Raw genomic sequence first — 19572 nt, forward strand, 5'->3', positions numbered from 1 at the left:
TTTTGGCAGAGCATTTTCCTCTCTGTATTTCATTATAATTTTTCTCCATTTCCCATTGAAATTTAATTGCCATTTCCAAACAGCAAACAACATTGGAATGAAATACAACAATGCCAGATTTTCCCTTACTCCTCTGCTGCAAAATATTAACAATATCATAAAAATAGTAAAACCACAAAAGGTATTTCACGTGCATTTTAATATCTCCTTTTAAATTAAAAAACGTTTGTCCAACTAATAGCACCATATTCCTTTTGTGATAAAAGCTAAAAAAAGTGATACCTCTCTCCACATGCCAACTGGACACTGGACTGTTAGCCAAATCCTGGAACTAATTGCCAGTGTATGCCTCCTGTTCAGACTGCATCAGCCAGCGTGCATGTGCCAGTAGTTGTACGAATGCTGGTTCTCAGGGCCTTCAACCGCATACTATACTTCATTCTTCCCTGAACCTACTTCCACATTTTGTTGGCAATCATGCACGCAACATGCCACACACAACACATACACATTTTAGAGGGCTGAACTAAACTTTGTGTTCTCCTCCAACTCTTACGAACTTGTGTTTTCATCAGACCTCAACTCTAGTCAAAAAGAGATCACAGGTGCTGTTGATAAGCCTCAGAATATGGAGACAAAGTTAAAAGACATCCTCCTTTGAAATGGAAGTTAACCAAAAAAAAGATTATCAAAAACTCAAGTGACTATCCACCATGTAGAAACTTTCCTAGGATATTATCCACCTATGGAAAGATTTCTAATCTTGTGGCTGATGACAGCAGCCTGCTTCCTAAACTTCCTGAAGGGCCAACAGTACTTCCACAAAAAGAAAGGCATGAATTGAAATGCTAACTGAGGGGAGATAAGCTATAATCCTGAAAATTATAACCTGCCTTTCATGGGGGAAATGCTGTAATTATGAAACAAACTGGCAATTGATCAGGAAAATTGAAAAAGAATCACTAGATAATGCAACTTGTTTCTCTCCAGAAGGGAAGGTTAGGGTCCCCAGGTTTGACTCACTTTTCCACTTTGAGCTAGATGACGTGATAACTACAGAACTTGCTTATAATCATTCCATAAGAAGGCAAAGAGCTGTGGCGAGCCTTGAAACTTGTTCTATACACCACTCTGAAGTTCCTACGCTATATCTCTCCAGCTATTTTCCTCTTCTCACTCAAAATGCATTGTTTCTAAGCTTTATTCTTCACATAGTAGCTTTTTTCATGGGACAGTATAATCATGAGAGTATAAACCAGAGCTTTAGCAGTCATTTTTAGAAATTAGGTTTAAGAAAACTTAAGGGGATGATATTCTGCCCACTGACTAAACCTATTTCTCTTCAATAGGATCTGAGTCCCTTTTCTCCTAATTAATCCACTGCAGGCCTAGAACCAAGGTGCCCTGTTTATTAAAAGGGGATACGCACTACAGTGTCCACTGCAGATGCACTTCAAGATTTCAAAGCCTTCCAGCCACAAGAAGAGAGCAAGTGAAGAAAACAGGAGAAAGTGAATAGTAGGTAAAGACTTTGGTAGCCTCTCTTCCATACATCTACCCAAAAACAACACATATAATTTAAATTAAAAAAAAAAAACTGATCAATTTTGAAGTCGAAAGCATACAGAATTACAAATGCAGGCGGTAATCAGGAACCTAATTTCTTCAGCTTCATAAACTATTCGTAAAGCAGTTCTCCTTCTATTTCCTTATCTTCCTACTGATGGCAGCAGTGGCCTGACTGGAGTGGCCGCTGCCATGATGCCAGCTATAGCAGGGGTGGCACGGCCAAGGCTTCACGCTCCATGGAGCCGGCAGGAGCCAGGAACAGGTGGGAGCCTCACCTTCCTGCCTAGCTGCAGCTGCGGATTCGGGCATCCCTGCACTCTCAGGGACACAGGAATCCTCCCTGCCCCTGCAGGCTCAGAAGTGCCTGATCCCACTGACTAGCCCCTCCTCACTCCGGGCACCCACTCCAATTTCAGAGCAAAGTTGTGGCTGAGCCTGGGCTGTCATGACCCAGGAAGGTGTACACGCACTTGAGGTGGTGCTGACACTCAAGTCCCTGCCGCCTTGGTCCTCTCCAGCCTTTGGGCGCCAACAAGTGTGGGAAGGAGGCCGAGGGGGACACTGAGGGCAGCTTGGCACAGGCCTGCAGATGCCCCTCAGCACAAACAGCCTGGGCACCCCGGATGACATGTAGATGGTGGCAGGAGGCCAGCAGGCTCCTGGCAAAAAAGGGTGGGTACCCAGTGAAGTCCCACCCTCAAGCCAGGGATGGTCTGAAACATGGGGGCCAGGCTGTCCATTCCGGGTGGAGTCCGTGGCCCCCTGAGTGGTAACTTACGGTGCTTTTTCCAGGCCTGTCCACGGCTGCCAGTGGGCCAATCAGCATGCACTTCCTCCCTTCTGAAGCCCATAAACACTGGACTCAGTCAGACTCACAGACTTTGGGATGACCTGCTGGGGACAGGAGCTGCCCATGGCAGTCTCGTCTCCTCTAAGGGCTGCACACTCGACAGGATGACCTGCCTATGGATAGGAGCTACCCACTCCAGGACTCCTCTCTGCTGACAGCTACACCCATTGGGACAATCTGCCTGCGAGAAAGAGCTACCCGCAGAGGCGGGCGGATCATCTGAGGTCAGGGGTTCGAGATCAGCCTGGCCAACACGGCAAAACCCCATCTCTACTAAAAATACAAAAAAAAAAAAAAAAAAAGAAATTAGCCAGGCATGGTGGCATGCACCTGTAATCCCAGCTACTTGTGAAGCTGAGGCAGGAGGATTGTTTGAACCTGGGAGGCGGAGGTTGCAGTGAGTGGAGATCATGCCGCAGCACTCCAGCCTGGGCGACAGAGAGACTCCATCTCAAAAAGAAAAAAAAAGGAAAAAGAGCTACCCACTTCAGGTCTCCTGAGAGCTGTACTGTCGCTCAATAAAGCACCTCTTTGCCCTGCTCCCCATCCCGCTGTCCGCGTACCTCACTATTCCTGCATGCGGAACAAGAACTCAGGAACTGCTGAAAAGCATAACTGACTATTAACACACACAGGGCTGAAACACACCATCCCTCTTCCTTGCCATGTTGGGGATGACAAAAAGGAGAGAAGGGTTGCAGCCCTTCCAGGAGCCCAGACCTAGAGGCTCCCTGAGCCAGGGCTGTGACATCCTCTTTGGGGGTCTGTGGTTTCTGGCATCTCCAAGCTTCCGGGTGTCCCTGCGTTCCCCTTGTCCAGATGTGGGTATCCACAGCAGAAGTTGTTTGCGGTGCATCCGATCCAGCCGCAGGCTTGCCCAGAGCCGGTGCCTGTGCCAGTACCTGGAGCTGTCCACCCTGCCACAGCAGCCAGCGTGTCTGGCTGTGCATAGTGGCTGGACCCCGCACTTGCTCGCTCATGCACCTCTCATCACTCCACACCTGGCTTGCCCTTGACAGGCGTGGGATCTGGGCTGGTAGCACTAGCCAAGTGCAGCCTGCCAGGTCGAGTGGGTGGAACAAGCCCAGTGGGCCTGAGCAAAAATCAGGCACAGGCGCCACCCGCCCCACAGGCTTCCGGCTGGAAAAGGAACGCCCGAAAGATCCTGTGACGCTACTAAATCACAAGTCCATACTGGAGACAAATATTATCCTTTGGATCATTCCTTCTGCTGCTGGAGAATGCATATATATATATATATATTTTTTTTTTCGAGATGGAGTCTCGCTTTGTAACCCAGGCTGCAGTGCAGTGGCGCAATCTTAGCTCACTGCAACCTCTGCCTCCCGGGTCCCGGTTCAAGCAATTCTCCTGCTTCAGCCTCCCAAGTAGCTGGGATTACATAAACGTGCCACCATGCCCAGCTAATTTTTGTATTTTTAACAGAGACACGGTTTCACCATGTTGGGCAGGCTGGTCTTGAACTCCTGACCATGTGATCCTCCCACCTAGGTCTCCCAAAGTGCTGGGATTACAGGCGTGAGCCACCATGTCTAACTGACTTTGCAGGTTTTAATTCTGTAGCGCAGAGACCTCTGGAACAGAGAGCAGGAGATCTTGGTTCTAGCCTTCCTCTGTGTGTCCTGAGACACACTGTTAGCTTCCCTGTGCCTATTTCCTCACCAGTGAAACAACACAGGAGAAAAGATTATTTCCAATATCCCTTTCAGATATAAAATAGTTTGACTTTATGGTGAAGACAATCTCACACGTAAGCTCAAGTCTTTGGCTCATTTGGTCTTCAGTGTCTGGAATGTAACAAGCGCCCAAGCAAATCTTTTTATTAAAGTCCCTGCAAAATGAGTACAGCTCTTTGGTACCTTTTGTACACAATGTGGTCACATTTTATGGATTAAAATTGTAAACAAGAAAAACCAACATGCATTAAGATAAATAATTAAAACCCAAATGATTCACTCTTGTTAAAAGAATATGTCAGTGCTTATAATGTACAAATTGCTCAATGCATTCTAGAAAATGCAGAGATTTTAATGAAGACCAAATGAGGCAAAGACTTAAGCTTAGACGTGAGATTGTCTCTGCCATACAGCCAAACAGACTTATGTCTGGAAGGGACAATGAAAATAACCTTGTCTCCTACACCTCATTTAACTGGTGAGGAAGTAGGCTCACAGAAGATAAAGGTGTACCTGATAGAGACTACACCTTAAGGGATTTTTGGAAATTATAAGTATAGGTGCACTTCTAGAAAGAAGTCTGGTAAAGTGCAGTGGGAGCAGGCAGTCCTGTACCGGGGTCATGGAGCCCCAGATAAACCTGTGCAGACTGGAGGCCACTGGAGCCACCCAAGGAGTTGGCTGAAGTCTACCATGCTGGAAAGACTCTTTTCCTGAGGAAGTAAATAAGAAATGCCTTGGACTAAAGTGGGAAGCTTCCTTTTCTCCCTGAGGTTAGAGCTGACCGGGGGCCTGGACTCTGAGGAGCAGAAAGGGTACCATCCTACAGTAGGTGTGAGCTGGCACCTGCCATGCAGGAGCAGAGTGGGCGTCAGGCAGGAAGACACTGACCAGGAGCTCTACAGCTCCTAGGAATGCCACCTGATGTAGCCGGTGTGCTGTTACACTGTCTTTCCCTAAAGCCTGAACTCCAGCGTGCTATGGGGAATTAGGGAAAGCTGCTTTATTTACGAAGAAGCAGCTGAAAGGGCGGCACCGCCATCTGAGCCCAGGGAAAGGTGTCAGTGGCAATTCTGAGTGGCCAAGTCACCATTTCACAGGGCTCTGTGGCACTCAAGCCACACACAGTAAGGAAATTTAAAGGACTTCTTCCACAGCACACGGGAAAACTGTCGGGAATCATGCTAGGGAAAATTCTGACAGAGGTGAACTTCATGCAAGTCAACTAGAGATAAAAATAGGAAGTATCACCTGAAATCTTAGCCACAGGATGGTGAAAACTAGAAAACTGGGAATATTTTCATACTTGGAAGACTGCTTTCTGCATTAAACCAGTAAGTCATGTGTATCTACCGTGTGAAAAATTAACCACGGTGTTGTACGAAATCCAGAGATAAGACACTGTCCTCTGAAACAGGCAAGACGATGGAGCAGAGCGTTTACCTGTGAGTCTCTCTGCCTGGGCACAGGGAGGGAAAGTTCATTTCATGACATCAGCAACACAAAGTGGCCATAAAACACACTGGAAGCCTGAAGACTTAAAGGAGTTAGGTTTGCACGAAAAGGTAAACCTGGGGCTTCAGCATCATGACATCAGAATACTAACATTTGGGAAATGAATCCTATTAGGCCTTCACACAATGTGACAACTGGGAGAAACTGGGAGTAAGCAAAAAGAACGCCTGAGTGGATTTTTATCTCACGTAGAGCATCGACCATCGAACGCACACAGGCACTCAAGTTCCCAAAGTCACTCAGCTTCCAAAACACAGCCTACAGTACAGTGAAATAGCAGGACTCTTATTGTTTATATTTCTTGATATATACGCTCACATTTTTAATATTGATATTGTTTTGAATATTTATTAGGCCTTGTCTACACTCATGATGGACTATTAAAGTTTATTACCTTTTAAAAATGAAAACCAGGAAAATGGAGTTAACAGTTTTAGTAAACAGAGTCTGTTTTAATCAAAGCTTATTGGGACAAAAGTCAATACCGTAAGAAGATTTAATGGTAACTATGTAAATGAGACACTGCATGTTAAAAGTCCCTGTGTGTAACTGTTCCTATGGTTGCACCAAAGAGCCATCGCACTAGGAAACAAGGTTAATTAAAGTCCTTTCATCCTCCAGAGTCCTAGTGGCATCATTCTTCAAGCAGGAAATTACTGCTGCTGCTGGATGGGGCCATTTGGTTACAGCACGTGATGGATGGTTTGATGTAAGTTCTTCAGTTGAGCAGAGATCCATGGAGGAGCATGGCATGTTATAGGTTAAACTGGAAACTTACAGAGCTACATGGAAACAAAAGCTCTGTGATTTATGTGTTTGGTGAATGAACAATACTTGTATTGGTTTAAAACAGTCCTTATTTGTATGGTTTATAATTATTATTTCTTGTAATTCAAGAAAAGGAAAAGGTACTCTAACTTTCTAGATTATGGCAATTCTATTTGCTGTCTCGTCCAGCACTTCTAAAGGGGCTGGAAAAGATTTAATCATGTAACCTATAAGAGTTGGAAAGCTAAGATGCTGAATCCCAATAAGTACGGTTCATAAAACAGGGCAAGATTTGCACAATTAATTGAATCACAGGCAAGACAGAATATTAGGCAAGTTTTTAATAGTCCCTTACTGAGCAATAGTCAGAAGGTAACAAAAGCATCTTAGAAACATAGTTCCATAAATTTCCTTATCCTCTCTGGTCCCTTACAAGCATCTCTGGATGGTCTCAAACAATGTTTATTGGAGTCAACTTGACCATTTCTGTACTTATTCCAGGTCTATCCTGAAGGGATCTAAATTGTCCTCAGTCACCGAGCCCATTCCACCATAGGCCTCTAGACAAGCTCTAGGGACCAGCTTTTCATGTGTTATGGCTGCATTTAAATCGCTCTCACTGATTTGCCCCAATCTGGAGGCAAATCTCTCTCCAGTGTGGCCCATTCATTGGCATGTTTCCCTGGAATACTAGCCCAGCATGGATGTACCCGGGTCCTATAAGCTGTAAATTGCCCTCATTATTAAGTTGGCAATATTTAGGGGCTGACTTTCACATGGGGAGAGAAACATGGCAGGACCCTTTGAGTAACACCTACCGCTCTTATAGCAAAGCTCCGGACAACTCCACCAACAGGGCTTCTCGTGGAAAACAAACCAAACTGTATTACACAATGGCTGAAACTTTTAATAGATGCAGCAGCAAACCTATCTGATGAAACATGGACTGAGATGTGAGATCAAGCTTGACTTATTTTCCCAAAACAAAATCAGACTAGATTAGAATGGTGCCCAAATAGAGAAAGCAAAGTCCTAATTGGATAGTCACTAGGACTACATTGTACACTAATCAGTCAGACTCCAATCAGTCACCAAACATGGAAGCAACAAAATGAAAATAAATGGGATGAGGGAGGACTGTTACCTCCATTGCATGGGACTGAGGTATTTTTATTTATTTTCTCTTTTAAAATTTATGTCTGAGAAATAAACATCAACAACAGTAACCAACTTGCTGAAGGACACTGATTGCATTCTCTTAACAGTACAAGAGGAACAGAATCACATAGTGATTTTGTTGGCATACATGAAAATCTGGCAGAGTGTAAATATTTCTCAAACATATGTATCAGGCTTGCTATAATAAGATCTTTTCTTATATTTTAAATAATCAAGACTGAGTTTGAAAAAAAAATTAGTGAGGAAAAAGTCTCTCAGTCAGGTGCGGTGGCTCACGCCTGTCATCCCAGCACTTTGGCAGGCCAAGGCAGGTAGATCACGAGGTCAGGAGATCGAGACCATCCTGGCTAACACAGTGAAACCCTGCCTCTATTAAAAATACAAAAAAATTAGCCAGGCGTGGTGGCGGGTGCCTGTAGTCCCAGCTACTTGTGAGGCTGAGGCAAGAGAATGACGTGAACCGGGGAGGCGGAGCTTGCAGTGAGCCGAGATTGCACCACTGCACTCCAGCCTGGGCGACAGAGCGAGACTCCATCTCAAAAAAAAAAAAAAAAAATTATCTCAAGTGGAAAAGCACTGAATGCTACAATGATCTAAGCTGACTGCTGGAAGGAAGTTACAGAAAGTACGATCTGAAAAGGCTAGCATCGAAACATGGGTGGGGAAATGGTGGGGATCAAACAGGCAGTAAGTGTTCAGTCATTGCTCTCAGATAACTACTCCTTCTATCTTGCTTTCTGGGTCAATGAGTCTCTCCCACTGTAGCCGTGTGTGTGTGTGTGTGTGTGTGTGTGTGTGGTGTGTGTGTGTGGTGTGTGGTGTGTGTGTGTGTGGTATGTGTGTGTGTGTGGTGTGTGTGTGTGGTGTGTGTGTGTGTGGTGTGTGTGTGTGTGTGTGTGGGGTGTGTGGTGTGTGTGCTGTGTGTGTGGTGTGTGTGTGTGTGGGGTGTGTGTGGTGTGTGTGTGGTGTGTGGTGTGTGTGGTGTGTGTGTGGTGTGTGTGTGTGGTGTGTGTGTGTGGTGTGTGGTGTGTGTGTGTGTGTGGGGGGGGTGTGTGTGGGGTGTGTGTGTGTGGTGTGTGGTGTGTGTGGTGTGTGTGTGGTGTGTGTGTGTGTGGTGTGTGTGTGTGGTGTGTGTGTGGTGTGTGGTGTGTGTGTGTGGTGTGTGTGTGTGTGTGTGGTGTGTGGTGTGTGTGGTGTGTGTGTGGTGTGTGTGTGGTGTGTGTGTGTGTGGTGTGTGTGGTGTGTGGCGTGTGTGTGTGTGGTGTGTGGTGTGTGTGTGTGTGTGGTATGTGTGTGTGTGTGGTGTGTGTGTGTGGTGTGTGTGTGTGTGGTGTGTGTGTGTGTGGGGTGTGTGGTGTGTGTGGTGTGTGTGTGGTGTGTGTGTGTGTGGGGTGTGTGTGGTGTGTGTGTGGTGTGTGGTGTGTGTGGTGTGTGTGTGGTGTGTGTGTGTGGTGTGTGTGTGTGGTGTGTGGTGTGTGTGTGTGTGTGGGGGGGGTGTGTGTGGGGTGTGTGTGTGTGGTGTGTGGTGTGTGTGGTGTGTGTGTGGTGTGTGTGTGTGTGGTGTGTGTGGTGTGTGTGTGGTGTGTGGTGTGTGTGTGTGGTGTGTGTGTGTGTGTGTGGTGTGTGGTGTGTGTGGTGTGTGTGTGGTGTGTGTGTGGTGTGTGTGTGTGTGGTGTGTGTGTGTGTGGTGTGTGTGGTGTGTGGCGTGTGTGTGTGTGGTGTGTGTGTGTGTGGTGTGTGTGTGTGTGTGTGTGTGTGTGTGTGTTGCCAGGGAGTCTTTTACAGGTGACTATAAATTCTCATGTTACCGTCATGGCAGAGTTGAGCCTTAATGATTTTAAGTTGATGTGATGAAGGCATTCAATATGCCATGGAGAAAAACATCACAATTTTATGAAAATAAAATGCTCTTTTTGATGCCTTATTAAATGCAAAAAAAAGTTTCATCTGTTATCATCGCCTTCATTCTTAATTCATCTATAACTCCACATATTGGAGAGAGGGATTGGGGAAACAATTCTGCCTCTTTCAGTCTGGTTTCTTTGTGTCTGTATGTCTCTTCTGTCCATCAGTGGCAGCAGGAAGGGGCACTGGATGTGATATGGTCTGAGGCAGCATCTGAGGAACCAGTGGCTTCCATAATCGCACCTACAGTTTCTACAGGAACCCTCCCCATGGTAGTGCATATGTCATCACAAGGTTGACAGCGATCATTAAAGACATTATTTTCCTGTTAACTTACAATCTGACTTTCTATAACTTCTACCTTAGTTTTGCTTTTTATACATAAAAGTTACAATAACCCTTCAGTCTCCACCTTTCCAAGTAACTGAGAATAGCTTTCCTGTCCTCCACACCAATCTTTTTTTTTTTTCTATATTTAACACATCCTATTTCTCTAACTATTCCTCATATGAAAGCTTCCAGATTGGCCGGGCGCGGTGGCTCAAGCCTGTAATCCCAGCACTTTGGGAGGCCGAGACTGGCGGATCACGAGGTCAGGAGATCGAGACCATCCTGGCTAACACAGTGAAACCCCGTCTCTACTAAAAAAATACAAAAAAAATAGCCGGGCGAGGTGGTGGGCGCCTGTAGTCCCAGCTACTCGGGAGGCTGAGGCAGGAGAATGGCGAAAACCCGGGAGGCGGAGCTTGCAGTGAGCTGAGATCCAGCCACTACACTCCAGCCTGGGCGACAGAGCGACACTCCGTCTCAAAAAAAAAAAAAAAAAAAAAAAAGAAAGCTTCCAGATCATTCACCATCCTATAATTCTCGCTGAATAAGCTCAAGTCAAAGTCCACTATTCATATTATCATTATCAAACACAGACCATTACAAATATGCTACATCCCCGAAAGTGTTCAAATAAATTATTTGCTTTAATCTTCTCAATGATGCCTTTCAAGGCAAGTATTTTCACCCTCATCTTTCTGTTGAGGAAACCTAGGTTCAGAAACTTTAAGGAAGTTCCTTGAAACCACACGGGTTACCAACAGCACCCCCCACCCCCAGTCTGGTGGCTTCAGAGCATTTATCGCATGTGATTGAAACACAGCCCTGCAGGCAGGATCTGTGCAACGCAGGGAACAGGATGGCTCGCTGCCTTCTGCAAACCGAACACTACGCTTCCACGGAACAGCCTGTGATTACAAAATGCTTTTGACAACTGTAACACACTGTTGGTTCACGATGAGTTTGTAATGAACTCAAAGCTAAAGATGAGTTTTACCCAAACTGTTACCAAGTCTGACTGCCCCTCTCGCAAACACACTTCCATTTTGTACTTGATCCCTTTTATCAGAGTAAAGTTTTACCTCCACTCCTGCTAAATGTTAGCTTTCCTGCTTTGCTTCAGTGTCCCACACTGTCCATTTCATAATAAAACTAGATTCTGACACTTGAGGCATCAATCTCTTTAAATAAGCAATGTAGGCTTTAAAGCTCTATATTGCTTACAAAATAATTGTTCAGCTGTGTTTCTGTGCCTTCATCAAGTCTTTGATACAGACTCAGTTTCAAGGAGAGCCAACACTGAAGCACACCTTCCCTGGGCAATGCTTTCCCTTCTCTGTTTACCTAGTATGCCCCGTGTGTAGCTCACCAGCCAAACTTTACTTTGCATTGTTTCTATCAAAACACAAGAGCCATTGTAACTTTTTTTTTTTTTTTTTTTAACTAGCACCTCATTGCCTCCTTGAGAATCACTCTGCTTGATTTACAATTCATTTTTCTTATTCAACCAATCAGTTACAAATTAATCCATGAACTTGACCGTGTCCAAATTTCTCCATCTTCTTCACAAAGATGTCAGTCGTGAACACGTATTTTCTGATATCAATGTCTGTGGTGAAACTGAAAAAATTCTACCAGCAAAAGTTTTTATATCCCAGAAAAAAAGTGACTCTTAAGAATCTGTCAAATGTATAAAAATAATTTATTTTAGAGGAAAATAACTGGCCAAGTTTGCTGTGCCACTCAAAATGTTCACAGTGACATTAAAAGAAAGGTAAATATAAAATAAAAATTTTGTAACTACGGTGATTATCTATAATGAATCTGAAGCACAGACATAAATTAAATTTGACAAAATGTTCGATACTACTTGTGCCTCGGTCAACCCGAAGGCATTATCCTCTCTATGTGAAACACTATAAATGTTCTTCTAGACTCTTGGAAGACTCTGATAGCCAGGACTTGAAGACTGCCAGTTTACCCTATTTATTCTATTATATAAATGCAATCAATAGAAAAACTCTCCTCAAAGTTAAGAGGAAAAGTTTCTCTTGACTTGGATCAATTTTTCCAGAAAATGCATCTACACTGAAAAAATACAGTATCTCTCAAGATTATAAAAGTCCTGTAAGTTTCATAGTAAAACTCAGTTAGAAGTATATTACTGGAGCTGCCTGTTTCCAGGGTACATATCTGGATGAGGAATTGGACACGTTGATCTAAGAAATTAGACAAAATCAAAGCCAGAAAAAGGCAAGAAATAGTTTTGTGCACGGTCCTTGGGGATTCCTGCAGCCGCCCATCAATGTTTACAAGGATACAGGATGACTGAATTTTCTAGAAATTGGTATACAACAGCCTAAATAATTTTTGATGTAAGACTTTATTTTCAAAAACCATATAGATTTTTTCTATGTTCCTGCAATCTGTAACAATTTAGTAACCCACCTCTCATCCCCATCCTAAATGAATTCAACGTGAAATGGATTTGAATCTTCTGTTCCAAGAAAAACACTGGGTGCATGAGTGCATTATACAAAACGTAACAGGAATTATATGGGAGTTGGGAGGCAGAGGAAGCAGAGTAAATGGGAACATGGGAAATAAGACGGGCTTGGTATTAGCTGTCATGAGGGACGAGGAAGAGAAATATGTGAGGACACACACGTGTGCACTGACTGTGCTGCCTGGGACAGAGTCTCAGCACAAGCCTGAGGAAAGGGTGGACTGTGAAAGCATGGTGGAATGAGAGGGTAGAGGGGCTGGCTTGGAGATGTGTGTGATACCCTCCCCGCTTTATGACAAGGGCAGGAGCTGGAGGCAGGAAGAATGAGCTCTTTGAATGAAGACATCACATCTGAAATGGAATCACCTTGCTAAAAGTGCAAGCCACTCCATCTTGGTGCACACACAGACCTGCTCCTAGAGCCTGAATTCATGCCCTGTGTGGATTCTCCCTTATACTCAGAGAACTCAACAATCAGCCGTCTCTGCAGCTCCAGACAGGTTGTGTTCTCATCTGCTAATTTGGTCTTGACAAACATCTCTGACAAAAGGCATTCAACTGCCGTTTCTCTGAGAGGAATCTGTTTTCCTTACAAAGAAGAACAAAGAGTATCCCCTTTACACTGAAACTGCAATGCCCACCACAATGTGCATCTTAAAAATTACTCATTCTCCAAGCAAGAGAAGGTCACGGACGTTTTCGAATTATCCCACCACCCCTATGTACAGAATTTGTAAGCTTTCCACCAAGTAACAAACGACGTCGCCATAAATTATGCAAAAAAAGGATAAAATTCATGTCAATAATAGCTCACAGCCGGGATATTAAAGTCTGTTTTTAAAGCTTTCAAATGTTTTTTTTTTGTTCCTACCATATTGTTGGAGATTTTATCTTTTAAAAAATATACGATCACATTTTACTTTTGACTGTAACATTTTGGGACATTATACATATTTTTAATCTGATCCCCTGTTAGAGACTAGGAAATCATTTTATATTTAGAGACTGGGTTTGAGCAATTTCCCAGAGTCCTAGAGAAATAAAGAGGCATCTTGTATATTTTATACCAACATTCCCCAGCTCTCAATATCTAGGACAAAAAAGTCTTAAGACACACACTTACCTCTACATCACAGGTATATTCTGATCCATCTAGAAGTATCACTTTGCACTGCATGCTTTTAGGCTTTTTGGCAATCTTTAATGGAGACCGAGAGAGTTTACTGCTAGATGATTTCTGAGAAAGTTTATCGTCTTCTAATTGCTGATATTCAAGCTGTTTCGCAGCCCTGGCAGCAAACTCCTGTTCCTTGTCAGTGACCTGTGAAGAGCAAACAATCAACAGTTTTCATTGCAAGATGGGAAATAAATATTGCATTGCTCATGCAATAGCACAAAACTGCTTTCTATTTCATAGAGGAGAGATACTGAATTAGAAATATACAGATATTTATAATATTTGCCTAAATACTGTTTGCCATTTAAATGTATTAATAAGGCCTTATTTCATTTTAACTCCAGGATTTACTTTAGAACCACTGAGTTAGCAAATGCTATCAAGATTTCAATAAGTAAACAATGAATACTTGACTCTTGACTTTTTAAAAAGGATTGGATAGTACAGGCCTCTAAAATGTACTGTTTAGATTTCATCTTATATGTTCTATTTTTTTAATTCACCAGATCCTTGTATACTCCACAACTTGTTATATAACTGCCTCATCCCTACCTATACTAGATCTCTGATAAACTCTAAGGCTTGGAGAGCTTCAAGTATTAATCTTTTCAGTATTAACTTTTACAACTGTTAAAATGTTTAATTTAGCTCTCAATCAATTCAATGAAGTCAGCAGAACTGAAATTCATCACAAAGTAATCCCCTATGTCTGCTTCCCTTCACTGTAACGAGCCAGTGTAAGAACATATCACATCTGTCCAATAGCTTTAATCTGCTTTCAAACCATAAGAGACTAGTCCAGGCTAGATACAAAACTGCAGAGGACATCTTAAGTAACAGTAACATTCTCCCGTAAACCAATCTCTTTGGAAATGTGCACACACATCTCCAACTATTCTCTCTGTACATCCATCTTCTACCTATTAAATGGCCACCAATGGTAGTACTGCAAATTCAATCCTTGGGCCATGCCACCACTGTCACTAGTCTGCAAATATATGCTGACAGTCCAAGGGAAGATATGTACCAAAATTCTGTTTAGGGCTTTGAAATAAGCATGGAATTTCCCCTCCCATGAACATACTATCAGCCTGGTGCTAAAAATTCATGGGCTCAAAAGGTAAAGACAGTATTGATGGTTTATCATCTTAACTTTTCTATTAGACTTTACATTTTTATAACACTAATATAATTACAAAGGTATTTGGGTACATTTATTTTGGGTTTTAGGTACAGATTTCTGCTTTATCGTCATTTTCTATCTTGTTTTCCATCCAAAAGATTGCTAATATACTCCTCCTCCTCCACTTCTATCTTGCCCAGGATTTCAAGGCAAAGTCTTGAGAACTCCTTAAGAATTGAAAGAGACCAATCTGCTGAGCTTATGAAAAGAAAGCAACAAAAAACTGAATAACCAATTCTAACAGCCAAAATAGTTGAGAAGGCAAGTTTTAGCTAAAAAAAAAAAAAAAAAAAAAAAAAGTAAACTAAAGAAAATCTGCTCTGGCAACCCAGTCCTACTTATTTAACCACTGTCTTTCTATAGCAAAGCATTAAAATAGTAAGTGCAAGAAAATCATAAAATTGTCATTAATTTTAGCCTTGAGGTAATTTACAGAGTTTGATTACTGTGGTATTGTATTATCAACAACAATAACACATTCGTTAAGTGCTTTATAACTTACACAAATTTTGTACATTTAAGTTTTATTTTTGTCTCTTCATAGGCAAAGGTCATTAGAAGCTATTAATACATTTTTATTTAAATTTTACCTGAAATCAACATTTTCTATGTAACAGGGAAGACAAAATTTCACTTTTCCTTTACTAAAATAAAAACATCTGTATGAGAATAAGCTTCTGGGTTACTTTAAATGTCAATTCCAGAGGCATCTTAAGGCGTCAACATTCAAAGGATAGGCATTGTTTCTGGGAACACCGGAAACATGAACCCATGACTGAGGCCCTTATATATTTTTTAAAAAACTTTAAGAACTTAAAAATAGCAGACTAAGCACCTCAAATGAAATGTCAATCATAGTCATATGATGTGTTCTAATTTTAAATATCGGATTTTAGCAAATCCTCAATCTCTTTTAATCCTCACAGTAGCTCTATGGTATGGGTATTATTACCCTCATTTGCATATAAGGAAAGAGAGACATGGGAATCTAAGAAATTTTCTTGAGGCATAAATTCAATGGATTTGAATGGAATTCAAAACCCAGCCAAACCCATGTTCCAATCATCACTATGTACCAAAATCAGCTTCATTTTACCTCCAACAGTTAGCTTCCTAGTCTGAATAAAAGAATTTTGTGGAAGAATCTCAGAAATTATCTTTTCTGAACTCTTCATTTTGCAGATGAAGCTGAGGCTTGGGGACTTGCATGAGTTCTCTGAAGACGGTAAAACAACGACTAGAAGAGACAGGACTCCAAGGTCTCTGCCTTTTGCAGCCAGTCATCTCTCCCTGTTAGTGTCATTTCTCTTGTTTTGTATCTGACTACAGAAGATAAAGAAAGTATATTTAATCATGTCTAGGTATAGATATTCATACTTTTCTATAATTATCTCCCATTTTCATGTTATTTCATTTCAGGGTAAAAAGGAAAGAATGAAGAAAAAGCAAACATTTACTTTAGTAATTTTAAATGTTTGAAGATTAAAAAAACAAAATAAAAAGAAAGCCAAACACTACCATCATCATTCCTCCACAAAAAGAAAAGGTAAAAGAAAACCATGATGGCTACAACAGTTCCTAAGGTTTGTCTACTAAGCTGGGATGGGATCTCTCTGCTCTCCATCACAAAGCATCTGAGATCAGACAGAGCAGCTATTTATAAAGTGAAAATAATTGTTATTATTAATATTGTTTAAAGCAGAACTTGCGACATTCATTTTAAAATGGTGGCACAGAAGCGCGCTGATTTCCCTCCTCCCATTCCTCCACAGAAAACCTAAAACAAATATACAGCACAAGATTTTCACCAGCAACAACCCAGAACTCAGACATGAGGACAAGACAGATCCTGAGGCCATGGAGAAGTGGAAAAACTCCATGCAGATGGAAGAAGAATTGGACTTCCATAGTCATGATGCCCCTCCCCCTGATTCTGCCCGGCAATAAGAGTGCAGAAAATCTTCCCCCAACTCGTGGAAAAGTGATACTGGAAAAGTGAGACTGAGGTGGTCAACCAGCTTTCTCACCTTCCTGGGATTCCTTGCAGGAGACCTGTCCTTGCTTTAACACATGGGAAGGAAGTGATGTGACTGCCTGAAGAGAGAAATATTCCCGAGAACACGCAGAGAAAAAGTTGGGAGATGGGACCACCAGCCCTAGTCCTGGACACTCTGCTCTGTAACTTGGCCAAAGAAGACACCGAATCACAGCGGCTGTTCAGCAGCACCACGCTGGAGAAGGCACATTCCACACATCCCTTGGGCACAAACTCCTAGTCAGCCATCTCACACTGCCAGGAGAATCCCTTTGGGATCTCCCTCATTCAGAACAAGCAGCACTCCTATCGCTTACTAGAGCCAAGGCAAACCTGGGTTTAAAGGTCACCTAGGGCCAAAGCGGTGGCAGAGGCTGAGCGGTAAAAAATTTCTAGGGCCAAAGCGGTGGCAGAGGATGAGCGGTAAAAAATTTCTAAGCAAATATATCCAATAAAAAACAAAACAAGACAGACAGAGAAAACTGGAATTAAAAACTAATCCTTCCATACAAAGACACAGACACCCACTCACAAGAAACAACAGCAAACAGGAAACTATGACCTCCCCGAAAAGACAAGGGAAAATCCAACCCTACAAGATGGCGATTTGTGAGCTAAGAATTCAAAATACCAATTTTAAGGAAACTCATGAGCTCAAGATAAAAATGAAAAGCAATTCACAAATTTATCAGATATATTTGATAAAGAGATTGAAATACTTTTAAGAAATCAAACAGAAATCTCAGAACTGAGAAATACATTTGGTAAACTGAAGAACTCATTAGAGGCTCTTAGCAGACTGAACAAAGCAGAGGAGAGATTCAGTGAGCTCAAAGACCAGCTATTTGAAAAGACACAGATAAGAAAGAAAAAAGAACAAAAAAGAACAAAGACTGCATACAAGATACAGAAAATTACCTCAAAAGACCAAACCTAAGAATTATTGGTATTCAAGATGCAGCTGAGCAAGAGCAAAGGGTAGAAAACATATTCAAAGAAATAATCACAGAAAACTTTCCAAACCTTGCAAAAGATATAAATATTCACGTACAGGAAAGTCTGAGAACATCACACAGATTCAACCTAAATAAGAATACCACAAAGCAATAGACTCTCAAAGCTCAAGAACAAAGACAGAATCCTAAAAGCAGCAAGAGAAAAAGAAACAAACAACATGTAAAGGAGCTCCAAATTGCCTGGTAACAGAGATCTCAACAGAAAACCCACACAGGCCAGGAAAGAGTTGAATGACCTCTTTAAACTGCTCAAAGAAAAAAACTGCCATCTAAGAATACAGAATCCAGCAAAATTCAAATACAAAGGAGAGATCAAATCTTTCCCAAAAGAACAAACGTAGAGAGAATTCACCACCAGCAGACCCATCTTAAAAGAAATGCTAAAGAGAATTCTTCAATCTGAAATAAAAAACCACTAATGAGCAAAAAATAAAAATAAAAAACAACCTTTCAATGTATCAAACTCAGTGGTAAAATCAAGCACATGGATAAACCCAGATACTCTCTTACTGTACTTACTGTACCTGCAGTGTGCAATGTAGTACTACTACCACAATCATAACTCTAGTATGAAGCCCAAAAGACAACCTATCAAAAACAGTAATATCTACAGCAATCTGTGAAGAGATATGTAATATTAAAATATGCAAATTAGGACAACTAAGTCAAAATGTAATGGGGATGGAGTTAAAGTGTAGAACTGGTGTGTGTGTGTGGGTGGGTGGGTGTGTGCGTGCGTGCATGTGTGTATGTGCGGGTTTTTTTGGCCTTTGTTTCTGTTTTTAAATTTGTGATCTAAGATAAGCTGTCATCTGTTTAAAATAACTTGCTATGTCTATAATATGTTTTTGGTAAGCCTCATGGTAACCACAACACAAAAACCTATAATAGATCCACTAAAAATAAAAAGCAACATATTAAAACACACTACCAGAGAAAATCACTTAACCACAAAGGAAAATCATGTAAAAAAGAACAAGAGGAGTCTCAACCAGAAACAGGCAGCAAAACAGCTGTAATAAGTCCTTATCAATAACACTGAATGTAAATGGCCTCAATTCTCCAATTAAAAGGCCTAAAGTAAGTAAATGGATATAAAAACAAGAACCAACTATGTTACCTTCAAGAAATTCACTTCACCCACAAGGCTGAAAGTAAAAAGGTGGAAAAAACATTCTATACAACTAGAAGCCAAAAAAAGAGCAGATGTAGCTATACTTACACTAGAGAGACTACAAATCTAAGACTAAAATGAGAAAAAGCAGGTCACTAACATAATGATAAAGGGGACAATTCAGCAAGAGGATACAACAATTATAAATGTCTATGCACCTAACACCAGAGTTCCCAAGTATATAAAGCATTCACAAACCTAAAGGGAGAAACAGACTACAGTACAATAATGGTAGGGGACTTCAATACTCCACTCTCAGTAGTGGACAGAACATCCAGACAGAAAATCAACAAAGAAACAGTGGAGTTAAACTATGCACTATATCTAACAGGCCTAACCAACATTTACACAACACTTCACCCAACTGCTGCAGAATACATTCTTTTCATCAGAATACGGAACATTGTCCAGAACAGACCATGTCTTAGGCTATAAAACAAGTCCAAACAAACTTAAAAAAAAAAAAAAAAAAAGCCAGGAAAAAAAAATCATATCAAGTATCTTTCCTGACCACAATGGTGTAAAACTAGAAATCAGTAAGAGGAACCTCAGAAAATATACAAACACATGGAAATTAAACAGCATGCCCTGAATGACCAATAAGTCAGTGAAGAAACTAAGAAGTAAATTAAAAAATTCTTGAAACACAAGTGAAAATGGAAATACAAGAC

The 19572-nt window shown here is 41.7% G+C and overlaps 1 protein-coding gene across 21 annotated transcripts in view; it reads right to left on the reverse strand.

Annotated features, from left to right (window-relative positions):
* EPB41L3 (erythrocyte membrane protein band 4.1 like 3) overlaps positions 1-19572 on the reverse strand; it is a 238929-nt gene that overhangs the window by 73255 nt on the left and 146102 nt on the right. For all 21 annotated transcript variants that reach the window (XM_073006458.1, XM_037982480.2, XM_037982485.2 and 18 more), the window contains exon 3: positions 13440-13637. In XM_073006458.1, the coding sequence (XP_072862559.1) occupies positions 13440-13637 (198 nt within the window). The remainder of the gene's footprint in view (positions 1-13439; positions 13638-19572) is intronic.

This window comes from Chlorocebus sabaeus, chromosome 18 (genome assembly GCF_047675955.1).
Source record: "Chlorocebus sabaeus isolate Y175 chromosome 18, mChlSab1.0.hap1, whole genome shotgun sequence".
NCBI classification, from domain to species: domain Eukaryota; kingdom Metazoa; phylum Chordata; class Mammalia; order Primates; family Cercopithecidae; genus Chlorocebus; species Chlorocebus sabaeus.